Here is a 21620-nt window from a genome sequence, read left to right as displayed (position 1 = left end):
TATTTTGATAATCATACTTTTAAAAATTAATCATTTTGTCTCTCTTTTTCCTTTCCATTATAATTTTAGTTTGATACTCCACCCACTCAATTTTTGAAATATAACTTTAATCTTGTATTAAAAAATTTCCATTGTTTTGTAACCCAGAACCAAACTTGTTGCTTCTTAAGAGTATGGAGATGAAAATAGACATTTTGAAAAAATAAATATCAAAATGAACAAAGATAAAAGAAAATAAAAAAGAGATCGTAATAAACTTCTTGAAATTGCATACACAAAAATGAACCAAAGAAATAAAATATATAGTCAACAAAATAGTATTTAACCATTATTTTATTAATTCTTTTTTTGTTTGTATTTTAGACAAATATAATAATCAAAGAAATGTCAAACTTGAATACAGGAGTTCTCTTTTTTCTTTGTTGTAGATGTAGCCCCCGGCCCCTACCAATTTTCTACGTCCTCAATAAATTGGAAGGAGGTCATAGAAAAGTTCTCTCAGTTTTTGGGTACAAATTGAATCATGTTTTAAAATTATAATAGACATATTGTGTTTTTTTTTTTTAAAATACAACAAGTAGGAAAAATTCAAACTCATGATCTCTGTAATGTTCGTGTTGGTAGTATATTACGTTTCCTTATTTAGTTATTTATATGTTCCTAGAATATTTTGACCTTCTAAAAGGATATTTTTACACCAATTATGTAACCTTTTGGTGAAAGGTAAGTAAGGTTTAATGAAAATTCAATTTTTTTTTAACATAATACGTGAGAGCAAGAATTCGAACTTTAAGACCTTTTGGTTGAAGATGTGTCTTATCTTCAGGAAGAATTCAATTTTTTGTTTGAGTAGTATAATATGTAGGAGTGATGATTCAAACTCTCAACCTCTTAGTTGAAAATATATATCAATTACTGCTGAGTTATATTCGCTTTGACATATATTTCAATTAAAGGTTGAGAATACTCCAAGCTTATTTATTGCTTTTTTTAATTTTTGTTTTTTTACTCTTGTTTCATATTTTAAAAAGAAAAAAAAATGAAAAATGAAAAAATATTTTTTGTTTTTATAGGAAAAAGTAAAAAAATAAAAAGTGTTTAATGACCATTTTTATTTCATTCATCTATAAAATTTAAAATTTTATAAATAAATTATTACATGAAAAATAATTTATTAGATATAATCCACTGAAAAGTTATTATGTTATATTTAGTTTTTAATATTACTTATCCATATTATAAGTATAAGATTAAAAAAATTATGCTTTTGTTTTTGTTTCTTTTAGAATGAAAATAATAAATAATAAACTAAAATGCGTATGCACTTTTAGGTAAAAAAAATATATATATGAAAAGATGGTTCCCAAGTCTCCTTTCATAACAATTTCATTTTTAGCTTTTTAATTTTAAAAATTATATTTATTTCCTCACATTTAATGTGCTTTTTTATTCTTTCTTAAAACTATATTTGAAATCTTAGTGGTATTAAAAAGAAAAAGAACAAATAAACAGAATTTTAAAAACCTACTTTCTTTTCTTAGTTTTAAAAAATTTGGCTTCAAATGCAGATAACAAAACATCAAAATTAATGCTTAATAAACTCAAGTTTTAAAAACAGAAAATTATAAATAAAGTAGCTATTGGGTTCAAATATTAATTTTTAAATAGTTGAAAATAAAAAATAAAAATACTTGTCTTTTTATCAATTACCACCATTAATTTTTTTTATAATTAAAAAAGAGAAATGTAAATATAAAAATTTATTTAAAAAAGTAATAAGTTTTCAATTGTCTTTGATTTTAGCTGGGATTGAGTATTATCCAATAAAAAATGTAACTAAACAACATTGGTACACAATTCAACTTTCAAAATCTTCACTAAAATTTTTTTTTTTATTACCACTAACTAATCAATTAAAGACAATTTATAAATTTTATGCATATTTAGTATAAGACAAAAGTTGGTTGGTAAAGTCTTATAAAATGCGTCCATTTAAAAAGGATAAAACCGAACCCCAACTGCAAAATATAAATATGTATACGCATGCTCAATTATTTGAACTACTAAGATTTATATAAATTAGTTCCATGATTTTTGTGTGTTCCAAATATGCAATATTTTCCTGTATTTTATGAAATTTCAGCAAGTTACCATATTTACAGAAATAATTAGAAATAAATAAACATAGTCTCATTTTGTTTATTCAAATAAAAGAGATACATATTTCAAATAAAAGGGTACATACATGCATATTTATTTATTTTGAATACAGAAGGGATACATATTTCATATAATAACCCCTTCTAAAATTACTTATTCCAAAATCATTTCTAAAGAGACCATTGATTTCCGTTGATTTATGTTCGGTTTAAAGTGATTTTAATATAATTAGAAGTGAAATTAATTACTAATGTTCAGTAATTTTAGAAATAAAAAAACTCCTAAAAATGGTATTATGTTTGAGAAATTTAACAAAACAATTATTTAACTTTTTACTACGATAAAACAATTATTTATATAACTAAATATCTTGAATTAAATTATAATTAATATAATTATCATTGATTTATTGTTTTATAAATATATATTTTCTTAATTTATTCTGTAATTAAATAAAAAATGATTTTCTATGGTGCTAAATATAATGCCCCTTCCATTACTTGTGCTAATAAAAATATCCCGGGGGTATTTTTAAGGCAATTTTCTATCTTCTAAATAATATTTAATTTTGAGATGTGATTCTCACGTCATTAATCAAACCAAAATCATCCACCAACTATTCCTTCTAAAATCAATTTAAACTGGTTTTTATTTTTTAAAATTTTATTTTATTTATTTCTAAACATGAATATCTAAATAAAAGTAATTTGGATAACGACCGAAGTGATTTTAGTCCTGTCAAAATCACTTTAAAATATATTTTTCTTCTAAACTTATAAAAATCAAATATAAAGTTCGAGAGAGAAAGTAATTAAAGAGAGATGTTTGAAAACGATGAATTAGAGACACCGAACAAGTCTGACATAAATATTAGAGAAAGACAAATTAAAGAAGGGTACCAACTACAGTGCCAATATTTTCAAAAATTTCATCAATTCCTAGAAGTGGTGATTAACATAGATGACAAGTGTCCTATCTCTTCATCCAACTTATCCAAAATTCAAACCAAGTATAAGACTTTTAACCCAAAAATAAATCAATACATCATCTGATTATGTCATCTTGTGTAGCTCTTGTTGAAATTTAAGTGGCCTCCATTTTGCCCCTCTTTCTATCCTACTTTTTCTTACAACAAAAGTCAAGATCTCAAGAGTTTAATCTTTATTTCCAATCATTCACACGTAACCTTTTAAACCTTGGTATATGTAAATAAATAATCATCATCAATCATTTCGAAAGTGTCGTTGTTAGTAGGTTACTATAACTTAAAATCATTAGAACCTTTATGATTGATTTATTGGCTACACGTTTAAGATAGAGTCGTATTAATCTTTAAGATTGAAAATTTTGAAATAAATATTCAATAGCCGCCACTGCAACAGTCAAAGGTGCTTTAGCAGGCAGTGGAATTATATCTTTCATCTCTTCTAAAAAAAAGAAATTTTTAAACATATTGAATTAGAAACAAAACAAGAATTTAATAGAGAAAGTTTTGTATCATATTATATAGTTCTTTCTTATTTTGAATTTGGAATGAGCTTTGGCTATTTCTAGTCTTTTATTTTTATGCTATTATTAGTTGTCTTTTAGCATATATTTAGTTTTCTTAATTGTGTGTTTCCATTTTTCTGATATATAATATACATACCTTTTGAAGGGAAAAATGGGGAAAGAAAAGATTAGAAGCTATGAGAACTCTATAATAGCCGAGGGGATGACCCTTCATTAATTAGCAGAGAATTTGATGAATCCAAACAAGGCATTGTTGTGGTTGCGTATTTATTCGGGATGTTCTTATTATAGGCCCTATTTCTCTTAGATTTCTAATTAAATAATTTATTTTATTATTCAATCCAAAAACTTGGACGGATAGGCTATGTAAATTTAATTCTTATATGAGATATTTCAACATTACTTAGCATGCCACATCCGTAAATGAGAGATATAGATATATAATAAATATTATTCAATATACACATCGAATAACCCAAACATAATTGTTCTTTAATTTATTATCCACGTGCCACATATAAATTAATTACAACAATATCAAACTCTTTTTTCTTTTATTTACTATCCATCTAGATGACTCGATTTACTATATTATATTGACAAGTGAGCTTGTATAAATTTATTTTATTTTAAAAACATATACATTTTAAGTTTTATATTGTTTTAAATAATTAAACTAATGACGTTGATACGTGTGAAAACAAGAAATAAAAAGATTTTAGAAAATAGATTCAAACTCATGCTAACACCTATTAGGACATTAAAATCCTATAAATTTGTAGGGTCTAAAAGAAAACCTTATTCCAGTCTTCAAAAAAATAAAAGAAAAAAAAACTTATTTCACTCTTAATTTTGCAACCGGACGTCTGGATGTTCTTCCGAAATGGGCCAAGGCCCTGTTCTTAAATGGACTCCTGGTGGCCCAATTGAGGCATTACCATCTTATGGCCCAATGGGCGGCAAAGCTGCGACTGTATCATGTCCCTTCAGATATAAAGTTCGTAGAGGGCACATTGTAGGTATATTTGATACTTATTTATATTTTCACCATGATAATTCTTGTTCTGGACTTAGAGTCTACATAATTTTTTTTAATACTACCCAAAAAGTTTGATACCAGTGGAGTTGTCATTTTTACACACATATATAAATACATACTAACGATCTTTGTCACTTCAAAATGTTATGAATAGTATTTTTATATATTAATTATGGACTCTATTGAAATTAATCCTACGAACAGTTTTAACAAATATGTTTTTTTTTTTTTTTGAAACAAAGTATTCGAATTCAATCTATAGACAAATAAGTTACAATCACTTTTGGAGGGCTAAAATGCTTGCATTGATTACCTTTTTCTTTAATAATAATAAAAAAAATGTCTTGGGTAAGACCAAACATCCAAAACCATCGTAATCCTTGGTGAAGATATTATTTATTTTTATCACTATTAAAAAGAAAAAACAAAAACTACCAATCTTCATCTCACGCGACATTGAAGCTGACGAGACAAAAAAAGACAATAGTAGCTAAGCAAAGGCAACAGAAGGATAAAGAATTATAATACATTACGTGGAAAGGTGAAGAACTACTACTCTATCTTACTAAATTACACGTGGCGAAGGGCAAATAATTAATATATTATGCATTGACTCAAACATTTGCTTTTTATTTTTTTTTATTTTTTTACTTTTCACAACCCATGACCCCAACAATTGGAATTTCACTATTTGTCTTATAAGTGGAATGTTTTAAAATAAACAAAATTTGCCATTCGTTGTGTGAAAAGGGAAGCTTATGAAGTGTAGTTTACTCCAATAATTTCACATTTTATTCTCCTCCCCGTTTATTATAATTCAGTCGTCTTTAATTCATCTTATTCTTTTCCATGTCAGTAGAATTATTTAAAGCTAGCTTTTACGTATGTAGCCATCAAACTAAGTATAGTATGGTGATAGAAAATAATTTCAGCGTAGATTCCAATTCCCGTCCTAAGACTTTTTTTTTTTTTTCTTTTAATCTGGTTAAATAAAAAAATCGGAAAAAGGCGGGGCCCGGAGCAGCACACGTAATGTGAAAGAAATCATTCTCCTGCTCCCACCGAGGAGAGGAATGAAGGATTTAAAGGAATATTATAATTTATTATGATCATGACTAAAAAAGAAATTAGAAAAAAAAAAAAAAAATGGAATCACGTCCTACGCCTACGCAACGCGCGTTGGTGTGGGCCGGTGGATAAATATTGCACACGTGACGGTTACCTTCCCCCACTACAACACTACTATATAGGTGCCTGTCACATCTTTAATTCCCATTTATTTTCTAATTTTACCCGTCCCCGTCCCCGACCATTCTCCTCCGTCGCCGCCGCCGCTTCCACGCTGCGCTTCACTCCGCTCTGCCTAGGGTTTCACTTCGTCTTCCTCTGCTTCTGCTTCTGCTTCTGCGGCATTGTGTGTTTGTGTGTGGCTTTTCTTCAATAAATGCGTTGAAATTGAAACGAAACGACGATATCCACTTTTTGAAGGTTATGGTGTTTGTTTTGTTATTTTCAGGTATCGACGATTTCCCTCTGCCATTTCTGTCTCTCCTGAACTTTCTTTCTGCGCCTTTTGCTTTTTACGTACGTGCCGGTGCCTCTTCCATAACTCCCTCCCTTCATCTTAATTTCGCTTCTCTCTCTCTCTCCCTCTCTTACTTTTTCTGCCTTCCCACTCTCTCTCTCCTCCTCTTCTTCTTCTTCTTTGGAAAAATATCCGTATTATTCCTTTTCTGTCTCTTGTTCTCGTCTTTCTTCTTCCTCCATAACTGCCACTTCTCTTGCACCATAACACGCTTCCATATTTCCCTCTATAACTGGTTTCCCTTTTTCCTTGAGAATTGGACCGCCGCGCGCGGTGTTTTCCCTCCCCATTTGATTCGTCTTTTTCGCGGCTTCTGGGGCTACGCCTAGGGGTCAGTACTCTGACCGCTGCTCAGCCAGCCCTCGACTCGATTTTCTTCACTACTTGTTCTTCTTCAAAGTCAATCAACTCTCTTTCACATATCTTCGTTTCGACGGCTCTTCTCTCTTTCTTTGACTCATTCTGATTCTGATTCTGATTGTGTTTCTCTGGTGACGTGATGTTTTCGTTCCTCTTCCCAACGCAGGCTTTTTAGTCCTCTCTGAAGCTCTCTTAACAAGGACGGCCTAATTCCTTCGACTTCGATTTCGACTTCCTTCGCTCTCTCCGATTCTTTCTGTAACAGCCTCTCTCAACTCTACAGGATTGCGGTTCTAAATGATGAAAGACGATCTATCTACTACTACTACTGCTACTCGGCGAGTCTCGGTGATTTTCGCCTCAGTTTTCTTCATCTTCTTTTCGCTGTCTGCGCTCCTTACAGGTCTGAATCATCTCTGGCACTTTATTCTCTGTCGTCCACTGTTTTCTATTTGTTTTTGCTAGGTTTTGATTTGTTGATGCTTATACATCGTCTCTCTGCGGACCTTTCATTTGTCTTCTTCTAGTTTTGTATATTTTATTTGTTTTTCTATCCTTTTCCTCCTTGTTCTCCATCTTCTTTGTCTTCTTATGCTGCATATAGAAACAAAAATGTTTTTCTTATTCTTCTACTTTTTCCATCATCCCTTTCCTCTCATGATTGCAGATCTGGATATTATTGGTTCCTTTATGAACTCCAGTCCCCCGAGTTATCTTCCGCTGGGACTTAACACCACAATAGTTGCTCCTCATCGCAAGCTTCTCCTGACTAGTAAGTTTTTGAAATTTTATTTAATCGAAATTCACTTTTCGAAGAACATTAATGTCAGTAAAAAAATCGCATCGGAGGACTCGAGTTCTGTGTTTGCTGTGTAGATTATTTTGATTTTATTTCGAAGTTATGATCTCGGGGTTGGGGGAAGGGAGAGATTGGATACTCAATTGCCATACATGTTGATTTGGTGTCAGAAGTGCACGCCCGTCCATTCTTAGTAATGGAGCTAAGGCTCAACTTTTGCTAGGTAGCTTTCCAGCCCCCTTCCTCGGCTTTTTAACCTACATGGCCTTTCTGTAGCTGTTTTTGGAGAAATCGTCTTTAATAGATCCCATATGCCCACCGGGTTTTCTTCCTTTTCTGTCCACGATTCATTGATTACATAAAAGCAACCTTTGGCCCGAAAGCCCGGAGCATTATTATGCCTTTCTGAGTATTAGCTTTGTAGCTTCTAATTGATTATATTCATCACCTTTGACGAAGAAGCTCCACCGCTGAGTGTGTATATAAAATTATAATTAAAAGATTACCTGATATGCGTGAACTTCTCTTTAGTGGAATGGCTGAGGAATCATGACACAGCGTTATAAGTTCTATTTTCTAAATTTCGTATGTATACTCTAGATTTTCAATTTTAAAAGTTGTCTTATGTTTAACAAAGTTATTGAAACATTAGAAATGCTCCCGCCGATTTATCTTTTTCAGGGTTTCCCTTTAGCTCCCTCCAGTGCCTTTGAATTTGCTTTATCTTTTAAAATTGATTATTAATTGTGCTTTCTCAACACATCTTTATGACCTCTGAAAGTGTATATTGTGTCTCGGGAGACTTTTTCCCAATTAGTGGGGTTGATATTTATTTGGTGAGAGTAATGTTTGCACGTGGTGATGCCTTGAACAATGCCCAATACACGATTACTAACGGATGACGTCGACCCACCCCCTTTGTTTGTTTGTTTGATTGCGCTTTAGAAGAAGCAACAATTGAGGAACCAACCAGAATTTGGGGTGAAAAGTGTACAAAATCAGACATTGTGATTAACCAAGGCCCCACTGCTCCACTTCCCACTGGAATTCCCACCTACACTGTGGAGGTGGTGAACGCTTGCGTTACTGGGTGTGACATCTATGGCATTCACTTCAAATGCGGCTGGTTCAGCTCAGCCCACCTCATAAACCCCAGAGTTTTCAAGCGCCTTCGCTACGACGACTGCCTGGTGAACGACGGCAAGCCTCTGGTCTACGGAGGCACGCTCTCTTTCCAGTATGCCAACACTTTTCCTTACCCGCTTTCAGTCTCCTCAGTTGTCTGCAGCTGAAACGACACGCGCCAAACCAACTGGGAGACACTCATATAAAGCACTAGAAGCAGCAGGTACTTTAGTCGATTTCAGATTGACGATGGACGGCCCCCCACCTGCCTTTTCTTTTCCTTTAAATTTTTTTGGGTTCTGCTTTTGCTTTATATGGGTGTGGCCTGTGTGGGCATTATTTGTTTTCTGTCTCTGATCCTTGGAGTTTTCTTTAGAGAGGTATGATTTTTAGTGTTGTGTTGAGGTTGGATGGAGGGTTGTGGTTCAATAATGGTCATCACACCAAACTTTGCACATACATAGACGGTGAGGTAGGGAAGAATTGATAGGAACCTACTTCGATTTTAATTTCTTTTTTTTTTTTTTTTCATTTTTTTGGGTGTTGTGGGATAGACATCGGGGGTAGAAAGACTAAGTGTATATATAATAGTAGTTATATACAATTTGATATTACGATGTTAGTGTGACAATCTTAGAAGAAGATTAAAAACATTATATGAAGAATGTTTCTGTTTGTTGGTTGGTTGGCTACAAATTAATGACCCTCTCTCTCTAAATTTCTGTCCCACGAGGAACACATTTAAAGGTCATTATTTATTAATATCGAGAAAAGGTGGGTGTTTGTGCTTCTGTTTGTGGGTTTGGCCTTTTTCCATCCTAAAATGATGGATTTCTTCCCCTTAACTTTTTTGGGTATGGCTTTGTCCTGATCATTTTATCATTAATTAAAACTAATTATTTGCATACAGACAATAATATGAGATCTGAAAATGAAGTGATAACCAAGACGATAGATTTTTTCTAAGTTGTTTTGTTTAGAAACAAGACTGGGACACGACGGGGTTTCGTCCATCCACTAGTCGCCAGGAATTTGCAGATTATAGGTTAGGTTAGGTGTCTACTAGTCTACCATGATGGGACAATAACTTTTTTGAGTATAAAGTTTATTTTTTAAAAATTTGTCAATTTAGTCTTGGGATAGATTTGACAACAACTTTTGAGTAAAGTTTATTTTGAAAAATTAACGACTTTCTTGGTACCACGTTATCCTACTCCAATCTGAAATAAACTTTTGTTTAGTGGCAGAACTTGGAGAAATTTGACTTGCTCTCTCTTAGACTCCAAACGTGATAATGGTTTTTATTTGTTGTTTTTAAAAGTTAACCTTATTTATTTACTGATAATAATAGTCTTTAAATGTTCATAGAATATAGTTAGATTTCAAATATTAAAAAAAAGTTTTAAAAATCTATTTCAGTTTTAAAATTTTGTAAGAATTAAAAGTTTTTCGTTTAACTTTTTTGCATATAAAAAGTAAATGAAATAAAATAAAGAAATTGTAAAAAAAAAAAAAAATGCACATGAAGTATTTTCACTAGAATTATTGCATTTCCATTAGGGATCCGTATTAGGTTTGGGCCGTTCCGCACTTACTATCTCTAAGGCCCAATGGGCCCGTACTCAAGAATGGCCCTCTTACTTGTTCGGAATTATGTGGATTTTGGGCGGCCTATCAAATTGTAGGGATATCCTCTAAATTAAATGATTCCACATGCAAGAGGGGACAATTGCCTTTACTTGAATAATGGGAAGTCGGCGACCATTTTTATTTATTATTTTTTTTTACAGAAATTGTCTTTAATGAGTTTTATTACATTACACATGATATTTCACAAGTATCTATTTTTTTTAATATTTACAAATCTATATTTCACGATTTAAATATGTTTTTTTTTCTCAAATTGTCTTCAATAAATGCCATTTTATTATATTTCAAAATATATTCTTTGAAAGGTCATTTTATTATATTTCAAAAATATTCTTTCACGGTGACAACGGAGGGTCATTTAGTGCAATTATTTATATTAATGATTAAATTATAATATTTTAATAAATAATTAAACAAATATAGTAACTTTGCGTAATTTTCTGGCCATTCTTTTTTGAATTTTCCTACTTATATTATTTTTTTAAGGTTTAAGGTTTAGAGTTTTATTTCTTTATTAAAAAAAGGTTGTCTATGATAGGTCTAGGGTTTATTTATTTATTAAAGATATTTTAATCTTCAATTTTTATGAGGAATTTGCAATGGTTTTTCTAAAACCTTGTCCAATGAAATGGTAACTTGTATATTAAATTGTGTGATTTTTCCATCATCGTGAGAGAAGAATTTTTGAAGTTAGAGCTGATAACCTTTCAAATTTGGCAACCTAAGTCTAATTGTAATTGTAGCTTCCCGAACCTGAATATGTTCCTGTATTTGTGTAATTAAAGCGAAAAAGCAAATGCAAATTTAGATTGCTAACATAACCGTTCTGTGAACAAATACTAAAATATAAATTAGATATCAGAAAATTATCTCTTCTTCCTTTTATATTGCTTGTACATTTTCGCTAGCTTTTTCCAGATGCTCAATTGTTTTTTTTGTTCTGATTTTGTTTTTCTTTTCCTTCTAAATTCCAATTTCAGTGTCTCTTATTTGTTTTTATATTTAATTTTGTGTTTGGTTGAGTTTACGTGCATGGTTGGTAGAAAATAATTGGCTTACAAAACAAATCATAGACTCGAGGGTGCGGCACCGTACACGTGGAGTTACCAATTGGATCATCGTCGAAAGATGATTTCGACTTTTCCCACCATTCAAGGAGAAAAATGAGAAAGAAGGATTAAAAAAAAAACCAATATTTTAAATTTCCAATCAACACTCATCTTTCACTAAACTAAATTTTCTACGAAGAAATACCAAAAAAAAAAAAAAATTATTATTTTCAAAAGATTAGAGCGATGTCAAATAAATTGGTGATTAATAATAAGATGAGTCCTGATCAATGAATATCAAAATATTTTTTTGTACAAATAAAAAATAGTCGAATTTTTAAGATGGTAAATAACGAAAAAAAGAGGTGCGGTGATATTTTGCCGACTATATAAACTGCATCTCTTTCTCTGATTAGTGGCAAAATTTATCATATATTTCTATTTGTTTTAATATTTGTCTTATGATATTTATATACTTTAAATCTAATCTTTCAATAGATTTTTTTTAATTCACATTTTGTTTCAAATACTCTTGTAATAAAATTATCAAAACATTATAAAAAGTTAGCAACATAATAAATATGTAAATTATTTGACTTGTTTGTTGGATATTTATTTTATTAAAAAAAAGTGCAAATATTGAAAATTTCCCAATTATTTATTTACGAGAGAGTGATGGAATGAATGAGTGTTTGTCCTTTATTATGCGTGTGCTAAAAATGATTCCCACTGTTCCAATTTGGGGGTATGCCGACGGCCATGGTTAGCCCCCACCTAAAATGTTTCTATCTTTTTTTAATTTTTAGTGGCAATGGGTTCGATAAATTTAATCCATATATCATATCTCAACGTTCCTCTCATTTGGACCAACACTGCGAACCTCAGCTCGGCACTGAGAACTGCTCGAAGAATGAGCTGAACGGGTGACATACAAAACAGAACAGACAGCTCCGATGCAAAAGTTAGTAGTTGGTCGAACTAAACTCGAGAGAGAATCCAGTATTCGTGTACCTGAAAATGGAGTGAATGGGATCTATCTATAGGCGACCTCCCGACAATATTCTCGACAGTGCCTCAACGAATCTTTAAGGTGGTCGTGGATCACGACATGTTGTCGTGGAGTCTGTCGGAGACTGGAGTTAAGTTGAGATGATGCTAATCAGATTAACAGGTTATAAGGGGTGCTTTTTCATAAACTTAGCTCGGCTCGGCCACATAAGACGTCAGTTCGGTCAAGGCACAATATAACCGAGATGATGAAACTTGAAGCTTTTTAAATGATTGTCGCAGGTCACACTTCTCGTCCAATCAACATGTGCCACGTGTGAGGCTAAATTCACCTCCAACAACCAGGTTGAAATAATTGCACAAGGTCAACAAAGTGAAAATGAGTATAAATTAGGAGGAAACAACAATGCAGGGTTTAAATACAGTACATCTTGTTTTGATACCATGTTAATGAAGTGACTCTTAATTGAGAATTAAGGCTTTAGAGTCCGTTCACTTTTGGAAATTTCTGTTGGTGAAGATGTGTTCAAAGTCAGATGGAATCGGAGATATCGAATTCCTGGTGAATCACATGGCAAAAGTCACCAAACTGCTGGTTCAAAAATCAATTAAGAATGATTTCGGATTATTCTAAAATGAATTTTAATCATTGTCAAACATGATCATTTTATCGATGAGTGATTTTGGTGATGACCAAAGTGATTTTAGCTATGCCAAAATCACTCTCGGAGTGATGAGACGTAGAACGAGTAATTTTGATAAAAGAAATTTAAGTATAACTAATTTTTCAAACTCACCATCCAAATGATACCTTAAAAATCGATTTAAAGTTATTTTAAACTTTCCTAAAGTCAATTTTTTAATGTATCATCAATGAAAAGGGGAGCGATTTTGATAATGACAAAAATGATTGTGGTCATGCCAAAATCACTCCCAAACACAACTAAACATGAGGGGTGAAAGTGATTCTCATGAGCGGTGACGAATTTTATTTGATATACCAAATCTTTGGGATTATTGTAATAAAAAAGAATGGAAGTTAAGAATATAATTGAAGTTTCTTAATTTAAGTAAATTGATGAAAAGTAATTGTGGTGTGGTTTGTTCTATGTTAGGGCCGGGGGAGGAATGATAGTAGACATGAAGAAGATGAATTTGAATGAAGAAAGAAAAGGGAATTAAAACCCATTGGATTTGGTGAAGTGTACGTAATACTAATACCAATTACCACACAAAAAGCAGATTATATTCATCGTACCAAATCAATTCAATGCAAAAACTTTATCATCTTTAAATTGGAGTGACATCAATGGATATAAAGTATTCACGACACCCCATTTTATGATCTTTGCATTAATCTAATCTATCATACCATTACAATTTACCATAATTAATTACACTATTATTTTCTTAAGAATTATTGTTTTCAAACTTTTTTATATAATTTCGAGAACGCTTCTAAAACACTGAAAAACAAAAAATATAAATAGTTGTCAAATGCTTAAGTTTTTCATCCAAACTAGATTACTAAACTAGTCATTTATTTTCTATCTTGATCCCTTTTTTTAAGTTTTAAAAAAATGTTTTTAGAGTGTAGGTAATTATAAAATTATAAAACCAATGAAATTCTCTCTAAAATTTGTCTCTCCCTCTATTTTTCTTTTCTCTCTCTCACTTTTATCGTCCTCTCACTAACTTTTCTTTTCTCATCTTAACCAACTTGTTCTCATTAAATTTTCTGTTCTTTTAACTTTTTTCTCTCACTAACAAATATCTATTCCTAACTTTTTTCAATCTATTTGGGTAAATGAATTCATTTACCGATATTTAACCTATAATTTTATTTTCTTCCATTAATTTATAGTCTTCTCTCTACAAATTTTCTCTACGTAACTTTTTATTTCTAGTCCTCTAACTTCTCTATCTCTATAACTTTACTTTTTTATTCTAACTCATGGATCTGTTTGAAGTTTGTTTTCTCTCTCTCCTCTAATTTCACTTTTATTTTACTTTTCTCTTTCTAACATAGATCTCTCTTTAATTTTTTCATGTTCTAAAATTTCTCACTAAATATGATACATATTTCTTCTTTCTCTCTCATTCGAGAGTGTTCGGACCAACTTATACACATGTAGATTAATTTTATGGGACAATCATGCGACCGTACTATATTTAGTTGCTAAGAAAAACACGTAGGATATTAAATCTTAGATAGGTTGCCACCACCCTGGAATTTGAATTCATTCCCTCTAAATTATTTCGGATTTCTTACACCTCTTTAAACTAATGAGCTAATCTAGGATGATTGTGATATATGAAATGTTGTGACTTTTTTCTTTTTTCTCTTCTAAACGGTAAAGTTGCTAGGTATGCACTTCATAAAAGTGTAAACTTTTTGTACATGTTTACTTCTATTTTATTTTTATGTTGTCAAAATTTTGTTCTATCACTCTAAGTTTTGTACAAAAACAATAATTAAAAAAAGTCAAAGATAGGCAAACTTTTGTAATAATAATTAATTAGGTGTTCCAAAGTATGGTAAGTGCATGACATATTTTAAATATTAAAAAATAATAATATTTAGGTGCTTTGGTTAAGTAGATATCTTCTCTACTTTTGTAACCATTAAAAAATTTGCATCAATTTATTATATACATTTATCTCTCTTAATTGTGAATGATTTTTAATGGTCCTCTAGGTTAAGCATCTAAATATTATTTTATTTAAAATCAAATCATATCCCACTTTTCTCATCAATAATCTTCTCCTACCACAGCCACAAAATTAATAAAGCAACCCCATATCACTTTTGAATTAAACAACACATTCCTTTTAATTCACTTATTCATTTTCTCAGAAAAGTAAGACGTAAACGAAAATACAACACACTTTATTTTGTTTAAAATTTACTATAAAAGGGAAATTGGTATATACGTGTATCTAAATAAAACCCAAGACAGCTATAACATAGAACCAAAGTCACAATAAAAATATTACTCACATAAGATCAGCAAACACGAAACATTCATAAAAAATCAGGAAAGTTGATTAAAAAAACTTAATTTTATGCACATACCATCGCTAATCTCTAGCCATTATACACGATTTACATGGTAGCTTAGAGAAAAGGTGGGCAAGTACACAAACAGAGATAAGAACAAAATGAAAGCATATTACAAACAAACTTAAAACATAAGAGAGATTCAAAAAAGAAAAAACTGAAAATTAAAACAGGGTTAGACTATATCAGTTAAACAGACGGCTGAGCTTCCCCCAAGTTTTCGTGTTCATGGTCGTCCAATTTGTGGTTGAGTTCGATTTCGTTGGTTATTATTACATTATCAGAAAGTGGCACAGAATTAGATTCTTTTTCTGCGCCGGAATTATTGGTGGTCGGAGCAACGACGGCGGCGATATCGATGATCACAATATTATCTGTGGTATGTTGTGGTAGCTTCATGTCCTTTGCTATTGCTGTCTCGCGCTTCTTGTACACTAAATAGAGGATCATCTGAGCCACCCCGAATACAAATCCCAAAACATTTGGTAGCTGATTAAAATAAAATATGTATTTTAATCATCATGTTAATAGTTAATAATTGGAAATAAAAAAATATATTTAAGAATATAATTGAGAGATGAGAATTATATATATTATACCGCGACATAGATGTCTTTGAGGAATAGGCCGTAGAGAAGCCACGTAATTGCACTGAGTGTGAGGAAAAATGATAGATAAAATGGCATGAATTCCACGCTCTTCGTGCGGATCACCAATCTCTTTTAAAAGTCACAAAATTAAATATTTTAATTAAGGAATGAAAGTAATTAAAATTAATGATAATTAATGAGATTCACCATGATGCTTAGTGGAGCTGCGAAGACACTAACAGAAAACGCCACACAAATCCATCCAAGAACCTTCACTCGGGTGGAGCCTTGTGCCAAGAGGCGAGAGAGGAGTAGAATTACGCAAAATCCCCCAAAGTTTAATGCAAGAACAAATCTCAATGTCGAAACCTGTGCATGGCGGTGGATCAGTTTTTGACGAGTAGGAGAGAGAAATGCAAAAGCTTGTGTAACGTAACGTACGTACCCGAGTTGGTTTAGGAGCAAAAACGATGAAGATGGCAATGTAAATAGTCTCAATGACACAGCCGACGGAGTTGATGGTGATGAGAAGGGTTTCATCAGTCTTGAATGAGGCGTAATATAACCACAACATTGCACTGAAAAGTGCCACCACATATGGAACTGATTGAAACCCTTCCGTTGATTTCTTCCTACAGATTCTCATAAATGTCGGCCTGCAAACACACAACAAAAATTATAAACTATATTCTATGTCTTTACTTAAAACCAAGATCATATAATATATAATGAATTAAGTTATATGCTTACACAGGAGCCAGAAACACGATGAAGGAGATAATATTACCTAAAAAACAAAAGATATTATTAGAGCAACAATTATATATATTAATGGTGGAATAAAATAATTAGAAGAAGAGAAAAATGAAATGATATGATACCGAGAAGGCCGAATGCAAAAACTGCTGGGTGATGGGTATCGAAAATAGCCATCGCTATCTGTTGTGGTGAGGAACAGATTTTATGATTGCGATGAAAGAGAGAGGTTTCGAGAGGGGGCCGAAAAGCCTAATCTTATTATTATTTTTTATTTCTTTTCTCGTTGTGATAACAAATGTCAGAAAACTCCATATATATAAGCCTGCCTGATTGCTACTGTTTCCTATAAAATTAAATAAAAATGACAATAATAATTATTGTAAGCTTGAAATTACTTGAGGTGGGAATTTTATTTTTAATTGTTTAGAAAAAGTGCCATTTGGCCAACAATGCATGCCACGTAAGAATTGTAAGAATCACTTAAGCCACCAGAATTACGTACGTTACGAAACAAACACTAACAGTAACACAATACACAAGCTGCCTTGGCGCCTGCTCTTCACGTGACTGTCCCCAGCCTCCATTCCCCTTTCCCCTTTCCCATTTCCTTTTTGCTTCATTTCTCTACCGTTTCTTTCTTTCTGATTTTCTTTTGACCCGAGTGATACCTCTTCCCGCTCTTCCCGATTTGAGCCTCGTAGGGTGCATAGTCGGGACTTCCCCCCTCTCCTCATTTGAGGACGAGTCCCGCAACGTTTGTTATAGTGATGGATGACCATCGACATTCTCAGTTATAGGAGAATCCAACTGGCGAGGCCACGCATCATCGATTTTGGGTTAAAAAAAGAAAAAACTTTTAATACAATAAGAATAAAACAAGAATTTTAAAAGGAAATATCTAAAAGATTATAGATCTTCATTTAATGACTTAGCAGCAATTAATTGCAACTAAAAAATTTCTTCTATTTTTCATAATAAACCTTCCCAAATTTTAACACAAATCTTATTAGTATTATATTAGAAAGTTTGAATCATCCTTCTTCTTCTTTTTTTTTTTTCAAAAATCAACCAGATAAAATTTGAAATTTGAAAATATTATAAATAATAGAATTTGATTCATGCTCTCCATGATTATATAAATAGCGTGTACGGTGTAGCTTAATAAATGAAATGAACTATACCACAAGAATTCAATAACTAAAAAGTGATAGAAATCTTTACAGATATTTTTGTTTACTAACAAATCAAATAGAAGCAGCTAATTCATCATCTTTAAAACGTTTTGAACTTTGTTTTTACATATTAACCTACGACATCTGTCTAATGAATCAAGGTTACTATTATTAATTTAAGCTTCAACACACTATTTATTTGAAAATGATTTTGTTTCTTTATAATTTAATTTAGTTATTGCGTTCTATCCTGCCTAGCTTTTTTCGACCTGCCATGCGTGAATCAGGGGGACCCAAATCCCTACGTCCAAGTGGCACCATATTCATCCAAGAAAATAAAAAGAAATATTTCTTTTTCATATTAAAGTTTTTGATATATTATTAATTTAAAAAGCATATAAATATCTCTCAAAAACAAACTCCCCAGCACCATATAATTGGAAATGGTACTGGTGAGCAAAATAATAATTATTAATTAATAATGCAAAAATGACAAAAATGAAATGGGTTTTTTGGTGGGGGTTTGGATTTGAGGATAGGGTGAGGTGGGGGAAAAAAAAGATTAATGAATTTATAGAAACCCAGAGGATAAGATTTGTCGAGTAGTAGTGTTTTTAATTTTTGGCAAATGATAGGATTAGCTTAATATATATTCCATATCTTCCATGATTAGTGGAAATTCTAATTAATTAATAGTCTCATTGTCATACATGAAGATGAAGATATTTTGAATGAAGTTATGAATAAATGGTGGGCAATAAAAATGGTGAAGTAAAGGCAAAAATATGGGCAAAAAGAGAAGAGAAAAGAGAAGGGGAAGAAGAAGCAATTATTGAGTTATAATGAGTTGGTGAGTTGCATGATAGACACAAATACCCTATTTGCTTTGTTTTGCTTTGCTTTTCAAAGTTGTTATCTTCTTCACTTTCACTTTTTATATGAGGTCATTAAAGTTGTGATTTTGCTAAGTATAAACATTTTCATCATATGCCAAATGCCAAGATCGCAATACCAATCCTCTAATAAATATTTAGATATGCATATTCAAGATACTTTTGTGTATGGGTTAATTTTTCTCTTATAAATCCAATTGTGTTGGTGAAAAAATCTCCTACTTCCACCGCAGGAATAAGCAGAAAATAACTTAGAAAAGCAATAAAATAAAGAAACACAAGAATTAACGTGGAAAAACTCCAAACCGGAGAAAAAACCACGGCCCACAAGGGAAAATCCACTATGTGAAAAATTATTACAATCACACAGATTTCTCTCCCCGACCTCAATTACACAAAACACTCTTTCAAAGCAAATACCGCTCAATTAACTAGAGCTAGTATATCAGGCTTAAAGCATTTCAATTGGGATGATTAAAACTCAAGTTCATGAGCTCCTTTTATAGTAGTTGGAACATATCTCCTCCTTGTGGACAACTTTTAGCAATCCTTGTATTCTTCCAATGTGGGACAACTTCAATTCCAATATTTTGCCAAAACCAACAAGTTGTGTACTTGAGCTTTACTCAAGTGGTTAAAACATCTATCTCTTACCAAAACGGTTGTGAGTTCGAATCTCCATCCTCGCATGATGTGTACATGTTCTAATAATTTTTCTTTCTGTTGACTTTCCATCAACTTTTTTTCCCACACCCAAAAGTTGGAATTTATTTTTTCTCTTTTTTATTCCACTATTTTTTAGCCACTCTCATTGTAATTTGTCAAAGCACTTGTTATAAGATGGTTTCTTGGGATTGTAATTTTGATGGGTAATAGTTTGATATAAAGTTGGAAGTACAATAATTGAGTTGCAGCCATGGTAATATAAGTCGTCTGTTCAATAAGTGGGAGTAGGAGGAGAAATATAAATGGGGTAGGGATGAGTTTGAAGAGTTGTCATTCTCGTTGTTTTCTATATGTTGATCGATCTTTGTCCATTGTTCATGCGACGAGAAATGTAAAGAGGGTTCAAGAAATCTCTATGAAATAATAATGTGTATTTCAATGTCTTTTTTATATACGACAATATCTCAAGCAAAACTACTTTCATTTCAAACAAATTTCTTGAAATTAAACATCAACGAAGAGATGATAGAAGAAGTAATTTCTGTGTACTATTTGAAACCTAGGACACAAGTTTTATTTGATAGAAGAAGCCATATTTTATATTCTTGGAGCATCAAAAGGCAATTTATACTAATATAATATGAAATCATAATCAAATAATTCAAATAATTCACTAATCTAAACTATCGTATCTTAATTTAAATAACATAACCTAATAATAATTCAAATGACGTTATCCAATAATATGTTTTAACAATTGTGAGTTTGAGAAATAAGGTTGATGTTGATGCTGATGTCATTGCCTAGGTTCGATCAATATCAAAACCAATAATCAGGATCGGATGTCGACGTTGATGTCAATACCAATACCGATGTCAATACCAAAACCGATGTCAATACCAAAACCAATATAAAATCCAATGCTAGTGCTAAAATGAATTTCTTAATTGTACGCTTAATTAACTTAAGAGAAACATCCCTACGAATACGAATCGACATGATGACAATTGACTCACAAATCAAACTAAATTCAAACTGAACTCAACCCAATCAGAATTCATATCATGACCGAAAGCACGATCAACCACCAAAACACACCGATTCTCCCAACTGCATACCAATACCACAAACAAACTAAAAACCTATTAATATTCATGGGATTCCATCTTAAAATCAATTGGCATGAGAGTAGTAGCTTACTTATATATTATAAACCCTTGTTAGGCCACTTATCTTACCGATATGAGATCCTTAACATTAAGTTTTTGGGTTGAGTGATGTCTATTCATATCCTTAACATGGTATTAGAGCAAGAGGTCCTATGTTCGAACCCTTGTTTCTCAAGTGAGAGGGAAGTGTTGAGAATACATATAAACGAATTAAATTTACCCAATCAGTTTAAGCTTTTCGAATATTGTTAAATATCCATAAATGATTAACTTTATCCTAACCCATCAACTTAATTAAGCTTTTGAGTTTATTGGTGATTCAATTATATTTAAGTTACCTTAGAGACAACGTAGGGGTCGAACATAGAACCTCTTGTTCACCATGGAGGAATAAACCATCATTCAGCCCAAAATCATAATCCAAATAATATAATATAAACTACAAAGATTCGTAATTAAATAACATAATCTAATAACAATTCAAATAATATTATCTTATAATAATATAATCTACCACTATTTTATTTGAGATATGGTTGGTTTCCAATGAAATTGAACCTCATCTGTAACAAAAGGAAAAGAGAAGAAAAGAAGAAGAGCTTTTTACTGTTGGGGCATTCACAAAAGCCAAAAATTATTCCCAACAACAGTTGATCAGTCCATGCATGATTGATTGATTTGTAATCTTGATATCAGCTTTGTTTTCTTTTAATTTATTGCCATTCTTTTTATGTAACAATTATTATTCATGTTTGATTTTTCGATTTTGATACGTAATTTGCTTCATCCCACACCACACCCTTCAATCTGATCGCCCCCCACTTGGCCTTTGCTCCTCCACTCCCACTTTTAATTACATTACATGTATTATCATGATTCATTTTCAAACTTTAGCAATTGCAAACCACATCCACGATATCACATTTTATTTTATCTAGTAAAAAGTTTCTTTTTCTTGAACGTCAGCAAATTTTTTTGTTTAATTATTAATTAGTGGCTATTTACATATATAGAAGTATCCAA

General features: G+C 31.6%; 2 protein-coding genes across 7 annotated transcripts; one reads left to right on the top strand and one right to left on the bottom strand.

Moving 5' to 3' along the window:
* The first annotated feature begins 5845 nt into the window (after positions 1-5845).
* On the top strand, positions 5846-9236 carry LOC111009090 (protein TAPETUM DETERMINANT 1). 6 transcript variants are annotated; one of them, XM_022282042.2, is made up of 4 exons: positions 5846-6227; positions 6940-7059; positions 7324-7428; positions 8401-9236. In XM_022282042.2, the coding sequence occupies exons 2-4, from the start codon at positions 6954-6956 to the stop codon at positions 8745-8747; spliced, it is 558 nt and encodes a 185-aa protein (XP_022137734.1). In that variant the 5' UTR covers positions 5846-6227; positions 6940-6953; the 3' UTR covers positions 8748-9236. The 6 variants fall into 6 exon arrangements, with proteins under 6 accessions (XP_022137734.1, XP_022137736.1, XP_022137732.1 ...); XM_022282040.2 differs by having other exon boundaries at positions 5848-6133; positions 6228-7059; XM_022282039.2 differs by having other exon boundaries at positions 5848-6227; positions 6823-7059.
* A 6075-nt stretch (positions 9237-15311) lies between these two features.
* LOC111009089 (bidirectional sugar transporter SWEET12) lies at positions 15312-16984 on the bottom strand. Its single transcript, XM_022282038.2, has 6 exons — positions 16820-16984; positions 16689-16725; positions 16384-16594; positions 16146-16307; positions 15948-16067; positions 15312-15837 (listed from the first exon to the last, which is right to left on the bottom strand). The coding sequence occupies exons 1-6, from the start codon at positions 16869-16871 to the stop codon at positions 15538-15540; spliced, it is 882 nt and encodes a 293-aa protein (XP_022137730.1). The 5' UTR covers positions 16872-16984; the 3' UTR covers positions 15312-15537.
* Between the last annotated feature and the right edge of the window lie 4636 nt (positions 16985-21620).

Source organism: Momordica charantia (genome assembly GCF_013281855.1).
Source record: "Momordica charantia cultivar OHB3-1 chromosome 3 unlocalized genomic scaffold, Mcharantia_2.0 BLBB01000003.1, whole genome shotgun sequence".
Lineage (NCBI taxonomy): Eukaryota > Viridiplantae > Streptophyta > Magnoliopsida > Cucurbitales > Cucurbitaceae > Momordica > Momordica charantia.
This window is presented reverse-complemented; position numbering and strand designations above follow the sequence as displayed.

Excerpts from the sequence above, each read along its gene's own strand:
- LOC111009089 (XM_022282038.2), bottom strand. The coding sequence starts at position 16,871 with ATGGCTATTTTCGATACCCATCACCCAGCAGTTTTTGCATTCGGCCTT. Across the intron at positions 16,595-16,688 it reads ATCGTGTTTCTGGCTCCTGT|GCCGACATTTATGAGAATCT; the intron begins GTAAGCATATAA and ends GTGTGTTTGCAG. Across the intron at positions 15,838-15,947 it reads TCAAAGACATCTATGTCGCG|CTACCAAATGTTTTGGGATT; the intron begins GTATAATATATA and ends TATTTTAATCAG.
- LOC111009090 (XM_022282042.2), top strand. The coding sequence starts at position 6,954 with ATGATGAAAGACGATCTATCTACTACTACTACTGCTACTCGGCGAGTC. Across the intron at positions 7,060-7,323 it reads GCTGTCTGCGCTCCTTACAG|ATCTGGATATTATTGGTTCC; the intron begins GTCTGAATCATC and ends TCATGATTGCAG. Across the intron at positions 7,429-8,400 it reads TCGCAAGCTTCTCCTGACTA|AAGAAGCAACAATTGAGGAA; the intron begins GTAAGTTTTTGA and ends ATTGCGCTTTAG.